Genomic DNA, 14040 nt, shown 5'->3' with positions numbered 1-14040 from the left:
GAGAGAAATTTGGACATAGCCACCCACAGAGAGAACACATGTGAAGACACTTAGACACAAAGACCCTCAGGGGTGGGAAAAGTCTTCACCTTTTGCCATGTGAAGACTGGCAATCATTGGAGTGGTACATCTACCAGCATCACTAAGGATTGTTGACACTAGGCAATCCTAAGTGATGGGACACTAAGGGTTGATGGCAGCCACTGAAGCTTGAAAAGGTGCATGGAACACGTTCTCTCTCAGAGTCTCCAGAATGAACCAGCCTTGCCAACACTTTAATTTTGGACATCTAGCCTCCAGAACTGTGAGAGAATAAATTTCTGTGCTAATTTATGGTACTCTGCTATGGCAGGCCTAGAAAACCAGTACACCACAATTGAACTGCTTGCCTTATCCTTCCTATAGGACCTGTACAACCTTCTACTGCAGGTGTCTGCATTCTTCTGGGGTCTTCCACCATGAATATATATGGTCCTTGAATTAAGAAATCGTTCATTATTCACATTTATACACAGTGTTAGGTCCTGGGTCTGGTACATATAAAGTGCATGTTTCATGAATAATGAGTAGCAAAAGTCAGTACCCTCAGGGAATTACTTTGTGTTTTTCTTCCTATTCTCCTTGCCCTAATTAGGCTGTAGTCTGTGAGTGCAGGGACCAGGTTTTTCTTTTTTAACGTTTATTTATTTTTGAGACAGAGAGAGACCGAGCATGAAGGGGGGAGGGGCAGAGAGAGAAGCAGACACAGAATGGGAAGCAGGCTCCAGGCTCTGAGCCATCAGCCCAGAGCCTGACACGGGGCTCGAACTCACAGACCGCGAGATCGTGACCTGGCTGAAGTCGGACGCTTAACCGACTGCGCCACCCAGGCGCCCCGGGACCAGGTTTTTCAAAGGTATCTGCAATGTAGGAGTTGCTCAGTAATTATTTACCCAAATAAATGATTATATGAATGAATTACTATGGGGAGGTTACTGTAGAGGATGATGAAAAAGTTTTCTAAAGGAGTTGATGGGCTTGGCTCAGCTCTCTGCCACATCACATCAGACCTGAATGAAGCGTGATATGCATGTTTTAATGTATTTCAATGGTTAATGGTTTAAAGGTGTTAATGGTTAATTGTTTACATTTAAAGTGGTTGAAAAAATATTGAAAAAATTAAAAGTAGGTATATTAATTTTTTAAATATTTATTTTGAGAGAGAGAGAGAGAGAGAGAGAGAGTGCACACATGCACACAAGTGGGGAAGGGGCGGGGAGAGAGAGAGGGAGACATAGAATGTGAAGTGGGCTCCATGCTGGGACACCTGGGTGGCTCAGTCAGTTAAGAGTGTGACTTTGGCACAGGTCATGATCTCACAGTTTGTGAGTTCGAGCCCCACTTCAGGCTCTGAGCTGTGCTGACAGCTCAGAAGGCTCTGAGCTGTGCTGACAGCTCAGAGCACAGCTCAGAGCACAGCTCAGAGCCTGGAGCCTTCTTTGGATTCTGTCTCCCTCTCTCTCTTCCCTTTCCCCGCTAGCTCTCTCTCTCTCTCAAAAATAAATAGACATTAAAAAATTTTTTTTACTACTAACTGAGCCAGCCAGGTGCCCCTAAACTCACATTATTTTAACCACAATATTTTATTACACCCAAACCAGTATCTTTTACAATTTTACTTTTCTAAGGACAGAGTCCCTCCTTGACCAAACTCTAGTCAGACTTCTCCCTCTCCTTGACTGTGCTCAACTTTGACCTAGAAGACTTGAACAAACACTAACACAGCATCTAACATCTCAAGGCCACATTCCTAGTATCACCCTAGGTACCCTTACTGCCTGCCTCGGAAAAATCAAGGCTGCCATAAGAATGAACTAGTTCAAGAAACACCTGAAGATAGCTGCTTGGATTTCACAAGGACCAACCCCGTTACCCAGCTTTTTGTAATTTTTCATTTCCTTGACTGCTCAAGCTCCCACCATTCCCTCTCCCTACTTCCGCATTCTCCCTTTAAAATGTCCAATCACCTCTGCAGAGAATGGAATGGAGCTCAGCTCCTTCTCCTACCGTCAGTATTTACTGAATTAAATCGTTTTTCACAGCTTTAATGCCTGGCTGTGTTAATCTTTGACACTAACTTAGTAGAGGTAAACTCATCAGTAAAGCTTTCAAAACCTTTGCCTATCTCTGTTTCAACTGAGAGAAATGCCCTATTTGATAATTTCTCTTGACTAAGTGAAGGTCTTAAATTAGATTAACTGCCAGCTTACTGATCGTATCTTTAAAATTCTGATACTTTGCTAAACGATTAACTTTGCTTGGAAAAAAAAACACAACACTGCATTGGTGAATTATTTACTTTGATTACTAAACTTTTTGGGTCCCTTTACATTTTGCACTTCCGCCTCCCAATCCGGGGTGTCTGGAGGCTCAGGCGCGCCAAAAGCACCTCCCTAGGCCATGCGCAGGCGCAGCGCGGGAGAGGCGGACCAGGCGGTATCACTTCCCGGAAGCGCTGTACACGCCCTCAAACGGATGCGATCAGAGGATGCGTCGCTCCCGCCCCCCGGGCTCTTGCCCAATTAGACAGGAGGGGCGGAGCCTCCGCTCTGCGCAGCCTCCGCTCTGTGCAGTCTCCGAGGGGAGGTGCGGCGTAGTCTTTTCCCGAAGTGCAGCGGGCTGGCAAGTCCAGCGTGGAGTGAGGGCTGTGCGTTGCCGTAAGTGGCTCTGACCCTTTTACCCGGAAATGGCGTGAAGAGACACTCTGGGGTTGGTGCCTACCAAACCTGGGCAACTGGCGGGTTCCATGAGCCTTCCTCAGCCCACCTGCGCCAGTCCTTTAGGGCTGTGCGGGATCGTCTGCCCTTCCCAGTTGGGATGGGCTACAGGTGTTCACGACTCCTATCTCCTACTTCCACAGGCTGGGACTGTGGGAGGTCAAGGTCTGACTTCGATTTTGAATATCCTTTCAAAAGGCAAGGTTGGCTGAGGAGCCAGCGGCGCACGAACGGGTGCAGATGGCTCGGGTCCTTCTCAGAGTAAGGGCACCTCTTTCTTCGAGGACCAGGCATAGCCTGGGTGATGGCTAGAAATGCATAATCTCAGGCTGCATCCCATACTTCCTGAATCAGGATCTTTACGTTAACGACATGCCTAGGTGATTTTTGTGCACGTTACTGTTTGAGAATTGCTGCTTTAAGCTTCGCATGATTTCTGGTGTAGAAGGCAATGTTGATGAATGCGTTTGGTTCTGGAGACGGTGGCCTATACTGCAGACCTAAAGGAGAGGTTAAGGTGTGAGTCTTGTGCGTCAGACTTAGGATCTTTATGCATTCCAGGTATCACTTGTCACTTAAGGTGGTATAATGAAAGCGGTATGATACAAGTAGATAACCTATGTGAGCATAGGAATCAGGGAGTGTACAGAAGCATTCAGGAAAGGGAAACTAATATACATAATGAGGCATTAGTCAACCTGAGGTTTAAAGACTGATAGGATGTGTATTAGGAATGAATCTATTCTATCTGCTTAGCGTCCCACAAACATAGTTTCTAGGCAAGGAATTCACTTTATAATAAAAGGAATGTGGTCACCAGTTGCCAAGATGGCCCCCAGTGATCCTGGTCTTGTGTAGTCCCTTCCCACATTGACTTAGGATGACTTTGTGTGTGTGTGTGTTTTTTTTTTTTTTTTTTTAACGTTTATTTATTTTTTAGTGGGAGCGGGGAAAGGGCAGAGAAGGAGGGAGACAGAGAATCCGAAGCGGGCGGGTTCCGTGCTGACAGCAGTGAGCCCAAAGTGGGGCTCAAACTCAGGAACCGTCAGATCATGACCCGAGGCAAAGAAGGATGCTCAACCGACTGAGCCGCCCAGGTGCCCCTGACTTTGTGTCTTAACCCATTCTGGCTGCTATTACAAAATACCCTAGACTGGGTAGTTTATAAACAACAGATGTTTTTTTTCACAGTTCTGGAGGCTGGGAAATCCAGGGTCCAGGTGCTGGTGCCTTGGTGTGTGGTGAGAGCCCACTTCCTGTTTATAGATGGCTTTTCTTTTCAGTGTAACCTCACACAGTGGAAGGGACAAGGGAGCTTTCTCGGACCTACTTTTATAAGGGCACTAATACTCTTAGTGAGGGTTCTGCCCTCATGACTGGATCACCTCCCAAAGGCCCTGCCTCCTAAGGACCCTACCATCACCTTGGGGCTAGGATTTCAGTATATGAACTTGCTGGGGACATAACCATTCTCTCCTTAGCACCGTGCAAACAGCAGAATGTTGTGGAAATGATGATGTGTGATGGTAGGAGCTCCATCATAAAAGATCATGTGATTTCCATGTTGCTCTCTTGAATCTCTTGTTCTGTGGGAAGCCGATTAACTCTGTTGCAAGGACATATGAAGTTGTCTCTATGGAGAAGTTCATGCGAGGGACTGAGTTTCCTGCCAAAAGTAGCATGAGGGCACCGCCTTGGAAGACCATCCTGCAGCCACAGTCAAGCATTCAGATGACTGAGTCCCTACAGACAGCTTAACTGCAGTCTCATGACAAGTCCTGGTCGAGAACAACCATTCATCTAAACCATTAACAGGTTCCTGACCCATAGGAATTGTGTAAGGTAAATGTTTACTGTTTTAAGTTGCTGAGTTGTTTCTTGACAATAGATAACTAATGGAAAGGATAAGGCTGGGGTCCATGTGATTCACTGGTATTTACTTGTGCACCATCACCAGGAGCAATTGACCTTATGGAATAGAGAAATGGTCTTTTAAAGACTCACTTTGGGCACCAGTTGAGGTTAGGATGCTGTTTTTCAGTATACAATGTAAGTTTCATACCAGTGGACAATATCTGCTGAACTTTCTACCAACCAGGAATTTATGGGGCAAGGAAACAAGAGGTAGGAGGAGTAGGCTCGCCCTACTTGTTGTAATACCTGATGATCTCCTTGCACAATTTTGCTTCTTATCCCAGCAACACTGGGCTCTGAAGAGACTTCTTGCCGGTCAATTTGGACTCATTTTGCTGCTGGATAAACTGACCAAAAAAGAGATTCTAATATTGTTATGAATTTGACGATGACTAGAAAATAGTTTTGCTGCTACGCGATGCTAGCAGAGAGGAATATGGATGGCAAGATCTCCTGGAGAGGATTCTGGAATTGCCATGACCTGTGATGGCAGCTAATGAAAGACTAAGATAATCTTATGTGGGCAAGGTCATAAAGAGGTCAGCTCTCTCTGACATGAAAGTTTGGGTGACTATCAGATTTTATTTTATATTTATTTATTTTTATTTTTTATTTTTTTATTTTTTTTTTTTCAACGTTTATTTTATTTTTGGGACAGAGAGAGACAGAGCATGAGTGGGGGAGGGGCAGAGAGAGAGGGAGACACAGAATCAGAAACAAGCTCCAGGCTCTGAGCCATCAGCCCAGAGCCCGACGCGGGGCTCGAACTCACGGACCGCGAGATCGTGACCTGGCTGAAGTCAGACGCTTAACCGACTGCGCCACCCAGGCGCCCCTATTTTTATTTTTAATATTATTTATTATTATAATTTTTTACTATATCAGATTTTAGAAACTTGAACAGCCAAGATGCTGGCTAAAGACAAAGGGAACGTGACTTAAATTGTGGATAAGGAAAATTACTAATATCAACTAAGGATTCATGGCTACCTGTGGAAATGAACACTACAACTTCCAGTCATATTTTCTTCCTTCCCGTGTTGTGTTTTCGTCTATGTATTTTTGCCAGCTAGCTTTCTTCTTCTTTTCTCTGCCTTCGTTCCTCTCTTTTACGTACACATAGCATATGTAGTTACTGGTTAGCCTTCAAGTTTGATTCCGAAGTAATAGAATGTCACGCTGGGAACATGATTGGAGTAGCAGAGATCCCGTTATGGGCCTGGATACGGTAACTGATGGGCTTGAGTTGTTTCCATACTGTGAGCAGTATAGTTGCATTATGTTTAGGCCAGATAGTTTCTCTTCTACTGAAGCATAAATTGGTAAGAGGGCTATGTGTTAATGTTGTGTGTAACTGGAGGGGTGGATTCTCGAGGGCATTTATCATGCTTTTTGGCTTCCCAACTTCTGTGACATTTCTCAAGCTTAGGTAATTTCTCACTTCATAATTCTGGTTGAGAAAAAGCCAGCTTCTTCCTACGTAACAGGACACCCTGAATAATTTATTTCCCAGCTGCTCTTGCAGCTAAGATGTGGGCATATGACTACCCATCAGGTATCCTGACTCTGCCTCTGACAGGAAGAAGGGGAGACCAGGAGGACCTTTTCCAGCAGTGGCAGTCGTTGCCGGAAGTGGATTCCCAAGTGCTGCTGGTGGCATCCCATGTCCAGTGATAGCTGTGTCAGAGCCGTGAACTGTAACATTTGGGCTTGGCGTCAGCAGAAACACCTGTGCTAATCAAACCAGTTCTGTGGTGTGATTTGGGCCATTATAGTTGGTGTGTGACCTTCTGAGCCTGGTTCTCCACCTGCTCGGTGTTTTTGAAGGGTAACCATTCAAGAAATCCTTTTCGGATTACCTCAGTAAGACTTGATTTTTGTCATTCGCAACCAAGAACTGTGAGTGAGGCTACGATGTAGCCAATCATCAGAAAAGGTCTTGAACTCTGATCTGGATAGCCATCTCTCCGGCTCATCTCTACTTTTGTCTGTGTTTGCATTCTTTGCCCTTCTCTATAGACTTTGCTTCTGCATCTGTGAGGCAGTCAGGAAAGAGTTGCAAGCTTCTAGATTTACATATTTAGGCCAAGTCCTCCTTCCCTTAGCTACTTCTGGAAGAAAGAAAGGCGGGGGGGGGAGGAAAGAAGAAGGAGAGGGGGCAGAGAGAAAAAGAAAGTAAAGGAAGGGAAGAAAGGAGGAAGGGATGGAGGGAGGGACAGAGGGAAGGAAGGAGAGAAAAGAGAAAAGGAAAAAGAAGGAAAAACTGAGAATTACCCACAAGTCCTCAGCCTCAGTTCCAGGTTCCCTAATCCAGTCACGGATCATCACTGGACAGGAGGTGTTGGGCTGCTGGATTCCACACCCCTGTGATGCTTGGATTAGGGGACCATTTTCAGAAAAGGGTGATCCGTTGTGAGCTGGGAAGACATTGTGAAAAAATCTCCTCCAGGAGCCTGGGGTTTCTCAGTCATGGTGTGCTATGCCATCTCTGATAGATCTGTTACCCACCCCACCCCCCAATTACAAACAGGTTATCCTTTACACCAAATGCTTTTAAGGATTTAGTACAACTCCGTAATGCCACCCTGAACCCCTTCCCAGCATCCCTATCTGTAAGTGACCAGATATGAAAGAAAAAAAGGGGTTCACTCAGGTAACACTGCAATAACCCTAGTTTCTGACCTAGAAAATAAGAAAAATCTTTTAACAATAAGATTTTCACATCCACAGACATAAGCCCAGATTAGCAAGGTGATGCAATTTGAGGTCTCAGGGAATTTTCTCTGAGACTTATCTCTGCCCAGATTTTTTGTCTCCAAGTTCTGACCCAGGGGTTAAATCCTTATACTTTGTCATCACTGTTGGGTCCACAGGGACCAGGAAATAGGTGGGACAATTAATTTCTGCTTGTCTCTAACGAGGCTCTCAGGGAATCTGGTCCCAATGGCCATGGAAGCCACTGTAAATACCTGTTTCTAGATCCTCCCCAACATCCTTCTCTACACAGAGGTCTCAGACTGTGAACCTCCGCTTCTCACTTGCTCGGGATCTACCAATATTTCCACTACTTTCCAATCCTTGTATTAAAGAGGAGCATTGGTTGGTTCCTCAAAGGTAAAGAATCCTTGATAACAACAGTACAAACTTCTTCCAGGTAGGATTATAACAGATTATATATACATGTACATATATACGTGTGTATGTGTGTGTGTATTTTTTCCACTAATGCGAAGAGCTTTCTTTATCAAACCTTCCAGATCCAATGGGGTGCCTGGGTGACTTAGTAGGTTAAGCATCTGATTCTTGGTTTTGGCTCAGGTCATGATCTCACGTTTTGTGAGTTCTAGCCCTGCATCGGGCACTGCACTGACAATGCAGAGCCTACTTGGGATTCCCTCATTCCCTCTCTCTCTCTGCTTCTCTCCCACTTGCTCTCTCTGTCTCTCTTGAAATAAATAAACTTAAAAAAAAACCCACAAAAACAGATCCAAGGAGTAATAGAAAGAGTCCTGAATCCATCAGCTGGAGCTTGAGATAAACCCAGTAATAATCAACTGTTTCACTTATCTTTGTGAGCTGCTAAGAAGTGGGAGAAAGTCTGGCAATGTTAGGAGAAACATTACATAATGGCAGAGAAGGGCTGTGTTTGTGCCTGTTTGTTGTTTTTATATTTGATACAATTTTAAAGATTAGTGCAATGGGACTGGCATCATCTAGTACTGGGAGTTGGAAGCTCAGGGTGTAGAGACCAGGGGTGGATCCCGACTGAGCAATTCTAATGCAGGTTTTGTTAACGTGACCATGTGGCTGGATGGAGCTTAGATTGATGTGTCCAAACCCAGAACTTCTAGGTTTCTGAGCTCTGCCTCTCTTCTCTGCATCTGAGTCCAGCCCCATGAGAGGAGCAAACCAGTCGAGTGTCTCCGAGTTCCTCCTCCTCGGGCTCTCCAGGCAGCCCCAGCAGCAGCAGGCCCTCTTTGCGCTCTTCCTGAGCATGTACCTGGCCACGGTCCTGGGAAACCTGCTCATCCTCCTGGCCATCAGCGTGGACCCCCGCCTGCACATCCCCATGTACTTCCTCCTCAGCCACCTGTCCTTTGTGGACATCTGCTTCTCCACGACCACCGTCCCCAAGATGCTGGCCAACCACATCCTTGGGACTCAGGCCATCTCTTTCTCTGGGTGTCTCACACAGATGTATTTTGTGTTCATGTTCGTGGACATGGACAATTTCCTCCTGGCTGTGATGGCCTATGACCGCTTTGTTGCCATATGCCACCCCTTACACTACTCGACAAAGATGACCCACCAGCTCTGTGCCCTGCTGGTTGCTGGGTCATGGGTCATTGCCAACCTGGATGTCCTACTGCATACCCTGCTGATGGCTCGACTGTCGTTCTGTGCAGACAATGCCATCCCCCACTTCTTCTGTGATGTGACTCCCCTCCTGAAACTGTCCTGCTCTGACACCCATCTCAATGAGATGATGGTTCTTATCGAAGCAGGGTTGATCATGATCTCTCCATTTATTTGCATCCTGGCTTCGTATGTCCATATTACCTGCGCTGTCCTGAGAGTCCCATCCACGAAGGGAAGATGGAAAGCCTTCTCCACCTGTGGCTCGCACCTGGCCGTGGTTTCCCTCTTCTATGGCACCATCATTGCTGTGTATTTCAACCCTTTAGCCTCACACTCAGCTGAGGCAGATATAGCATCTGCTGTGATGTTCACGGTGGTGACTCCCATGCTGAACCCCTTCATCTACAGCCTGAGGAACAAGGACATAAAAGGGGCTCTTGGAAAAGTGGTTGCTCTGAATATTTTTCTACCTGGTAATCAAATGGGCTAAGAAAATCAGGCAGGGAACTAGTTTCTAAGAAGACCATATTTGCCTTTTCTATTGTGCAAAGCTCAGCATTTGTCATGTGTGAGAGAATCATCTAGTGTCTCTCTTGGGAGACCAGATTTGATACAGCCTCTTCAGCTAAAGATGGAAAGCAAGATCCTTTTACCAAATAACTTACTCCACCTGTTAGTGCCCTGCAGCCAAAACCCACTAGCGACATATGTCTTGTTGAATGAGTGTGGTTTATTAGGCTCAGAGGGGAGAATACATACCATCGGGAGTTGTGAGGCATCTGAGCAGGAAGGTGTTAGACAGGATTTACAAAAGGCTTGTTGTCTGAGGTGAATTTAGTGAGGATTTGAGGAAATGGGTCTGTGCTCTGGATTTCACACTGTCACATAGTAGGGATGATTCTGATGGAGTATCTTAAAATATTTTATCTAGGAGGGAAGACTAGACTAAGGCAAGACTGATTGGCAGAGAAGTAGCATTAATTCGTATCAGCCAACATAGGGGGAGTTTGATCATTTTTGTGGCTTGGACAGTGTTCAGACATGATTACAGAGTGGTCTCTCTTTGTCTTGCTCCATGATGGTCACAGAGCGGCCCTGTGTGGTACTGTGGTTGTGTTCATCCTGAGAACATGGCATCTATCTGTAAGTGCCAGGCCATCTCCTGGGTGTCAGGATTGGTTTGTCTTTCTCACAACAGAGACGCAGAGATAAGAGTACATCTTATGGGAAGCTCAGACCGGTGGGGGTAGGAAAGGGAAGGGTTCATTTAGGGCTCCAAGAAGCCCTAATTCTGCCACGAATTCAAGCTAATTATTATTTTCTTATCTGAGCTTTCTGGGTCACACAGCATTACAGCAGGAATAAGTGTGAGATACACAAGAATACCTTCGAAAATCTCCACTGTGTCAATGAACTGCATCTTTTTTTCCACACTGCCTTCAGTTTATGTCAATGCGCTGAGATATTTTACATAGTTACTAATTTGTATCCTGATTTCCCACTATAATTTTATAATAAAGCTTTTCGAAATTGCTGTATAGTCTCCACAATTTTATTTTGCTATACTGATATATTTCCATCAAGTTGTTCTAGCAAAATATGCTGACTAGTAATTCTGTTTCTAAAATAAAACGTAAGGGAAGTTTACTAAAAAATTATAACTCAATTTATTTTGAAAGTGATTGCAGAACATAACCTGACCAATATTGAAACTGGTCAAAACATCACTGAAAAGGATGCTCTGGATTTTGAGGAACGAAGAGGAAAATAGGGTAGTTTCCTTTCATTTCAGAGAGAGAGGCAAAATGACATCTTGCATAAACACTGACAGAACTCAGAATCAGGGGGTATTTCTGAGTTTATCATGTGATTTTTATGTTTACATATTTGCGTCTCCATATGTTTGCCAAATGGAATATATGGTAACATTTTCAATTTTTAGTCTACCTATCCAGGAATTCTTCATAATAAGATGGAAAGTACCTGTTCCTTGAAATTTTGAAGGAATCCCCCAGCTTTTGTTTCATGTATTTTGGTGGCCTGTAGTTAGATGCATATATGTTTATAATTTTTATTTATTCCTGTTTCATCCTTTTATCCTTTTTGTCCTTGCCTAGAAATAAAATTTATAGGCATAGAGTAGTTCATATGGTTGACTTTAAACATAAAACTGTCAGTTATCTTACCAGCAAAAATGGGTTTATCTGGAACTAGGAGAGAATTGCAATTAGTGACGAGCATGCAATGACAAAACCACAGGCATTCCCAGAAGACAAAGAGGACTGCTCTTGTATAGAGAAAGATGGGGAGTTGGGAGGGGCCGTCATAAGCAAAAAGTCCATTGGAGTAAATGGCGTTCTGAAGTGTCGTGCTTCCTTATTGGCTGAGTTGTGATTGTCACTGGCTTGGTTCTTTCTAGGCAAGGACAAAACCTTTCTTTCTCCTGCTGCGGTAGGCGGTAGTATCTACTCATGAGGCCTGTCTTCCTGTTGGGTCTACGGTTGATGGCCAACGGCAGCTTGTGAGAGCTTGTCATTCTCACACAGTGGGGAGGTTAAGCCTCCCTACTCCGTTCAAAGTGAAGTTTCCTTTTATCAATTTTCACAGTGATATTCCTTTAGTGCCCTTTTCATGTCCAAAGGATCCACAGCGATGACCTCTTTCTCATTTCTCACAGTAGTATTTGTGCCTTCTCTCCTTTTGCTGGTTAGCTTAGCTAAGGGTTTATCAAATGCATGGATCTTTTCAAAGAACCAGCTTTTGATTTCGTTTGTTAGTTTTCTCTATTGGCTTCCTGTTTTTAATTTCGTTGATTTCTGTTCTAATTTTTATTTGGGTTTTCTTCTGTTCACTTTGGATTTAATTTTCTCTTCTTTTGTAGATGTCAGGGTAGAAACTTAGATGATTGATTTTAGGTCTTTCTTTCCTAATATATGCATCCAGGGCTATAAATCTTCCACTAAGCATGGCTTTCACTGCATCCCACAAGTTTTGGTAAGTTGTATGTCCATTTTCATTTAGTTCAAAAATATTTTTACATTTCTTGAGATTTAAATAACCATTTGTTATTTACAAGGGTGTTGTTAAATTTCCACATGTATTTTGGTATTTTCCAGTTATCTTTTCTGTTATTAATTTCTAGTTAAGTTTCACTGTGATCGGAGAGCACACTCTGTATGATTTCTATTTTTTAAAATTTGCTAAGGTGTGTTTCATGGCCCATATGCGGTCCGTCTTGGTGATGTTTCTCGTGCACTTGAGAAGAATGTGTGTTCTGCTGCTCTTGGATGAAATATTCTATAAATGTTCAGGGAAGTGTTGGAATTGAAGGTGAAACCAGTGTGGGCTTGAGAGAATGGAAAGAGAGGACAAGACCCACCCTATCAACAAAAATAAATGAAAAGCACTGGGGGCAGGGCACCTGGGTGGCTCAGTCGGTTAAGCGTCCAATTTCGGTTCAGGTCATGAGCTCACAGTTCTGGAGTTTGAGCCCTGCGTCAGGGTCTATGCTGACAGCTTAGAACCTGGAGCCTGCTCCAAGTTCTGTGTCTCCCTTTCTGCCACTCTCCCATTCAGGGTCTATCTCTCTCAAAAATAAATAAACATTAATTTTTTTTTTTTTTTATGAAAAGCATTCGTTTTTTTATTAGCTATCTAATATTCTACATTTTTATTCATTTGGGCTGTTTTTAATTTTCAGTATTACAATGTTGTATTTTTGCTTGTATTGAGAACGTAATTGATGGGACTAATAGTAATATATTTTTTTAAGATTGTCCCAATAGATGGATACCATTATTCCTCTTTTGCCAAGCCAAACATTTATGTACTCACATACACACAGCCTGCTCATTTAATACACCTGACACCTTGTTCTTTCAATTTACCATTCTTAGATTACTGGTAAGCCTGAACATTCTTTCAGACTTCTTGTAGCCATTCAAGTTTACCATTCAAGTTTACCTTCTTGTAGCCAGTCAGTTATCTGTTCATGTCTTACTGGAATGTTCCCTTGCTGCCCACTTCCTCCCCCTATCTCATCCTTCTGGTCTCAGTTTAAAGGCCACTTCCCCAGGGTCCTGCCTGGAAAATCCACTTATAACACCCTTCTAGAATTCTTCCCTTCCTAGCACTTGTCATTCTGGAGCTGTATATGTTTTTTTTTAGTTTTATTGAATTTCTGACCCCCTCTCCCCATCCTCCATCCCAAGAAACTCCATGGGTGCGTTGCTTCCCTTTACAACCCCTGGTCCTTGTGTTATGTCTTTAGGGGATGCATGCCTTCAAGTTGAAGTTGCTATTCTAACTGGATATCTGGGCCTTCAGATTTTTTAAGTTTATTTATTTATTTAGAGAGAACTTGTGCACGTGAGGCAGCAAGGGGAGAGAGAGGGAGAGGGAGGGAGGGAGGGAATAAGAATATCCCAGGCAGGCTCTACACTGTCACTTCGAGGAGCCCGATTTCACAAACCCACTGAGCTGATACTAGGTCAGACACCCAACTGACTGAGCCACCCGGGTACCTTAGGCCTTCAGATGTGCTAACTGGCCCTTGCTGCTCTATTGGAAAACCATTTGTTGTTGAGTGTTTACTGATTTTCATGCACTAATTGTCAGCTCCTTATCGAGCACTTAGTCGTCCAACGGCTTCCTAGTGTTCTCCTGTTCGGGGGTGTGGACCTGGGCATCCTGCCTCTGAGCTCCAGAGCAGGGGTGAGGAGCATTCTGCTCCAGACCCTCCAGGGTCCAGGGAGTAGGTGTAGGGAAGTCAGGCGGCCCAGGCCCCATCCTCTGGGGACAGGAGGTGACAAGGACTTTGACTGCTGGGCCCTCACCTACACCACAGCCCACGGCAGAGAGCAGCTCCCGGGGGGAGGGGTTTGCGTCATGGGAGTATCACACACCCACCGGCCTTGAGTACTGTGTGGCCTGACCCTTGCATCCTTGTGTCCCTATGGGGACAGTCTCGCCCCATAGACCCCACCCTCTCCGGTTACTGCCCAGCAGCCAC

At 44.5% G+C, this 14040-nt stretch overlaps 1 protein-coding gene and 1 long non-coding RNA gene across 3 annotated transcripts in view; both read left to right on the top strand.

Annotated features, from left to right (window-relative positions):
• Positions 1-2526: 2526 nt before the first annotated feature.
• The window catches only part of LOC123589807, a 13583-nt gene continuing 2069 nt past the window's right edge, over positions 2527-14040 (top strand). The window contains exon 1 of one of the 2 annotated variants that reach the window (XR_006708469.1): positions 2527-2696. This is a non-coding gene — a long non-coding RNA (uncharacterized LOC123589807). The remainder of the gene's footprint in view (positions 2697-14040) is intronic. The other variant, XR_006708470.1, reaches the window with a different exon arrangement.
• On the top strand, positions 8088-10563 carry LOC123589805 (olfactory receptor 1F1-like). The gene has a single exon (XM_045462427.1). It carries the CDS (start codon positions 8566-8568, stop codon positions 9517-9519), a length of 954 nt encoding a protein of 317 aa, XP_045318383.1. The 5' UTR covers positions 8088-8565; the 3' UTR covers positions 9520-10563.

This window comes from Leopardus geoffroyi, chromosome E3, assembly GCF_018350155.1.
Source record: "Leopardus geoffroyi isolate Oge1 chromosome E3, O.geoffroyi_Oge1_pat1.0, whole genome shotgun sequence".
Taxonomy (NCBI): Eukaryota; Metazoa; Chordata; class Mammalia; order Carnivora; family Felidae; genus Leopardus; species Leopardus geoffroyi.
The sequence above is the reverse complement of the archived record's forward strand: the minus strand, read 5'-3'. Positions and strand labels throughout refer to the sequence as shown.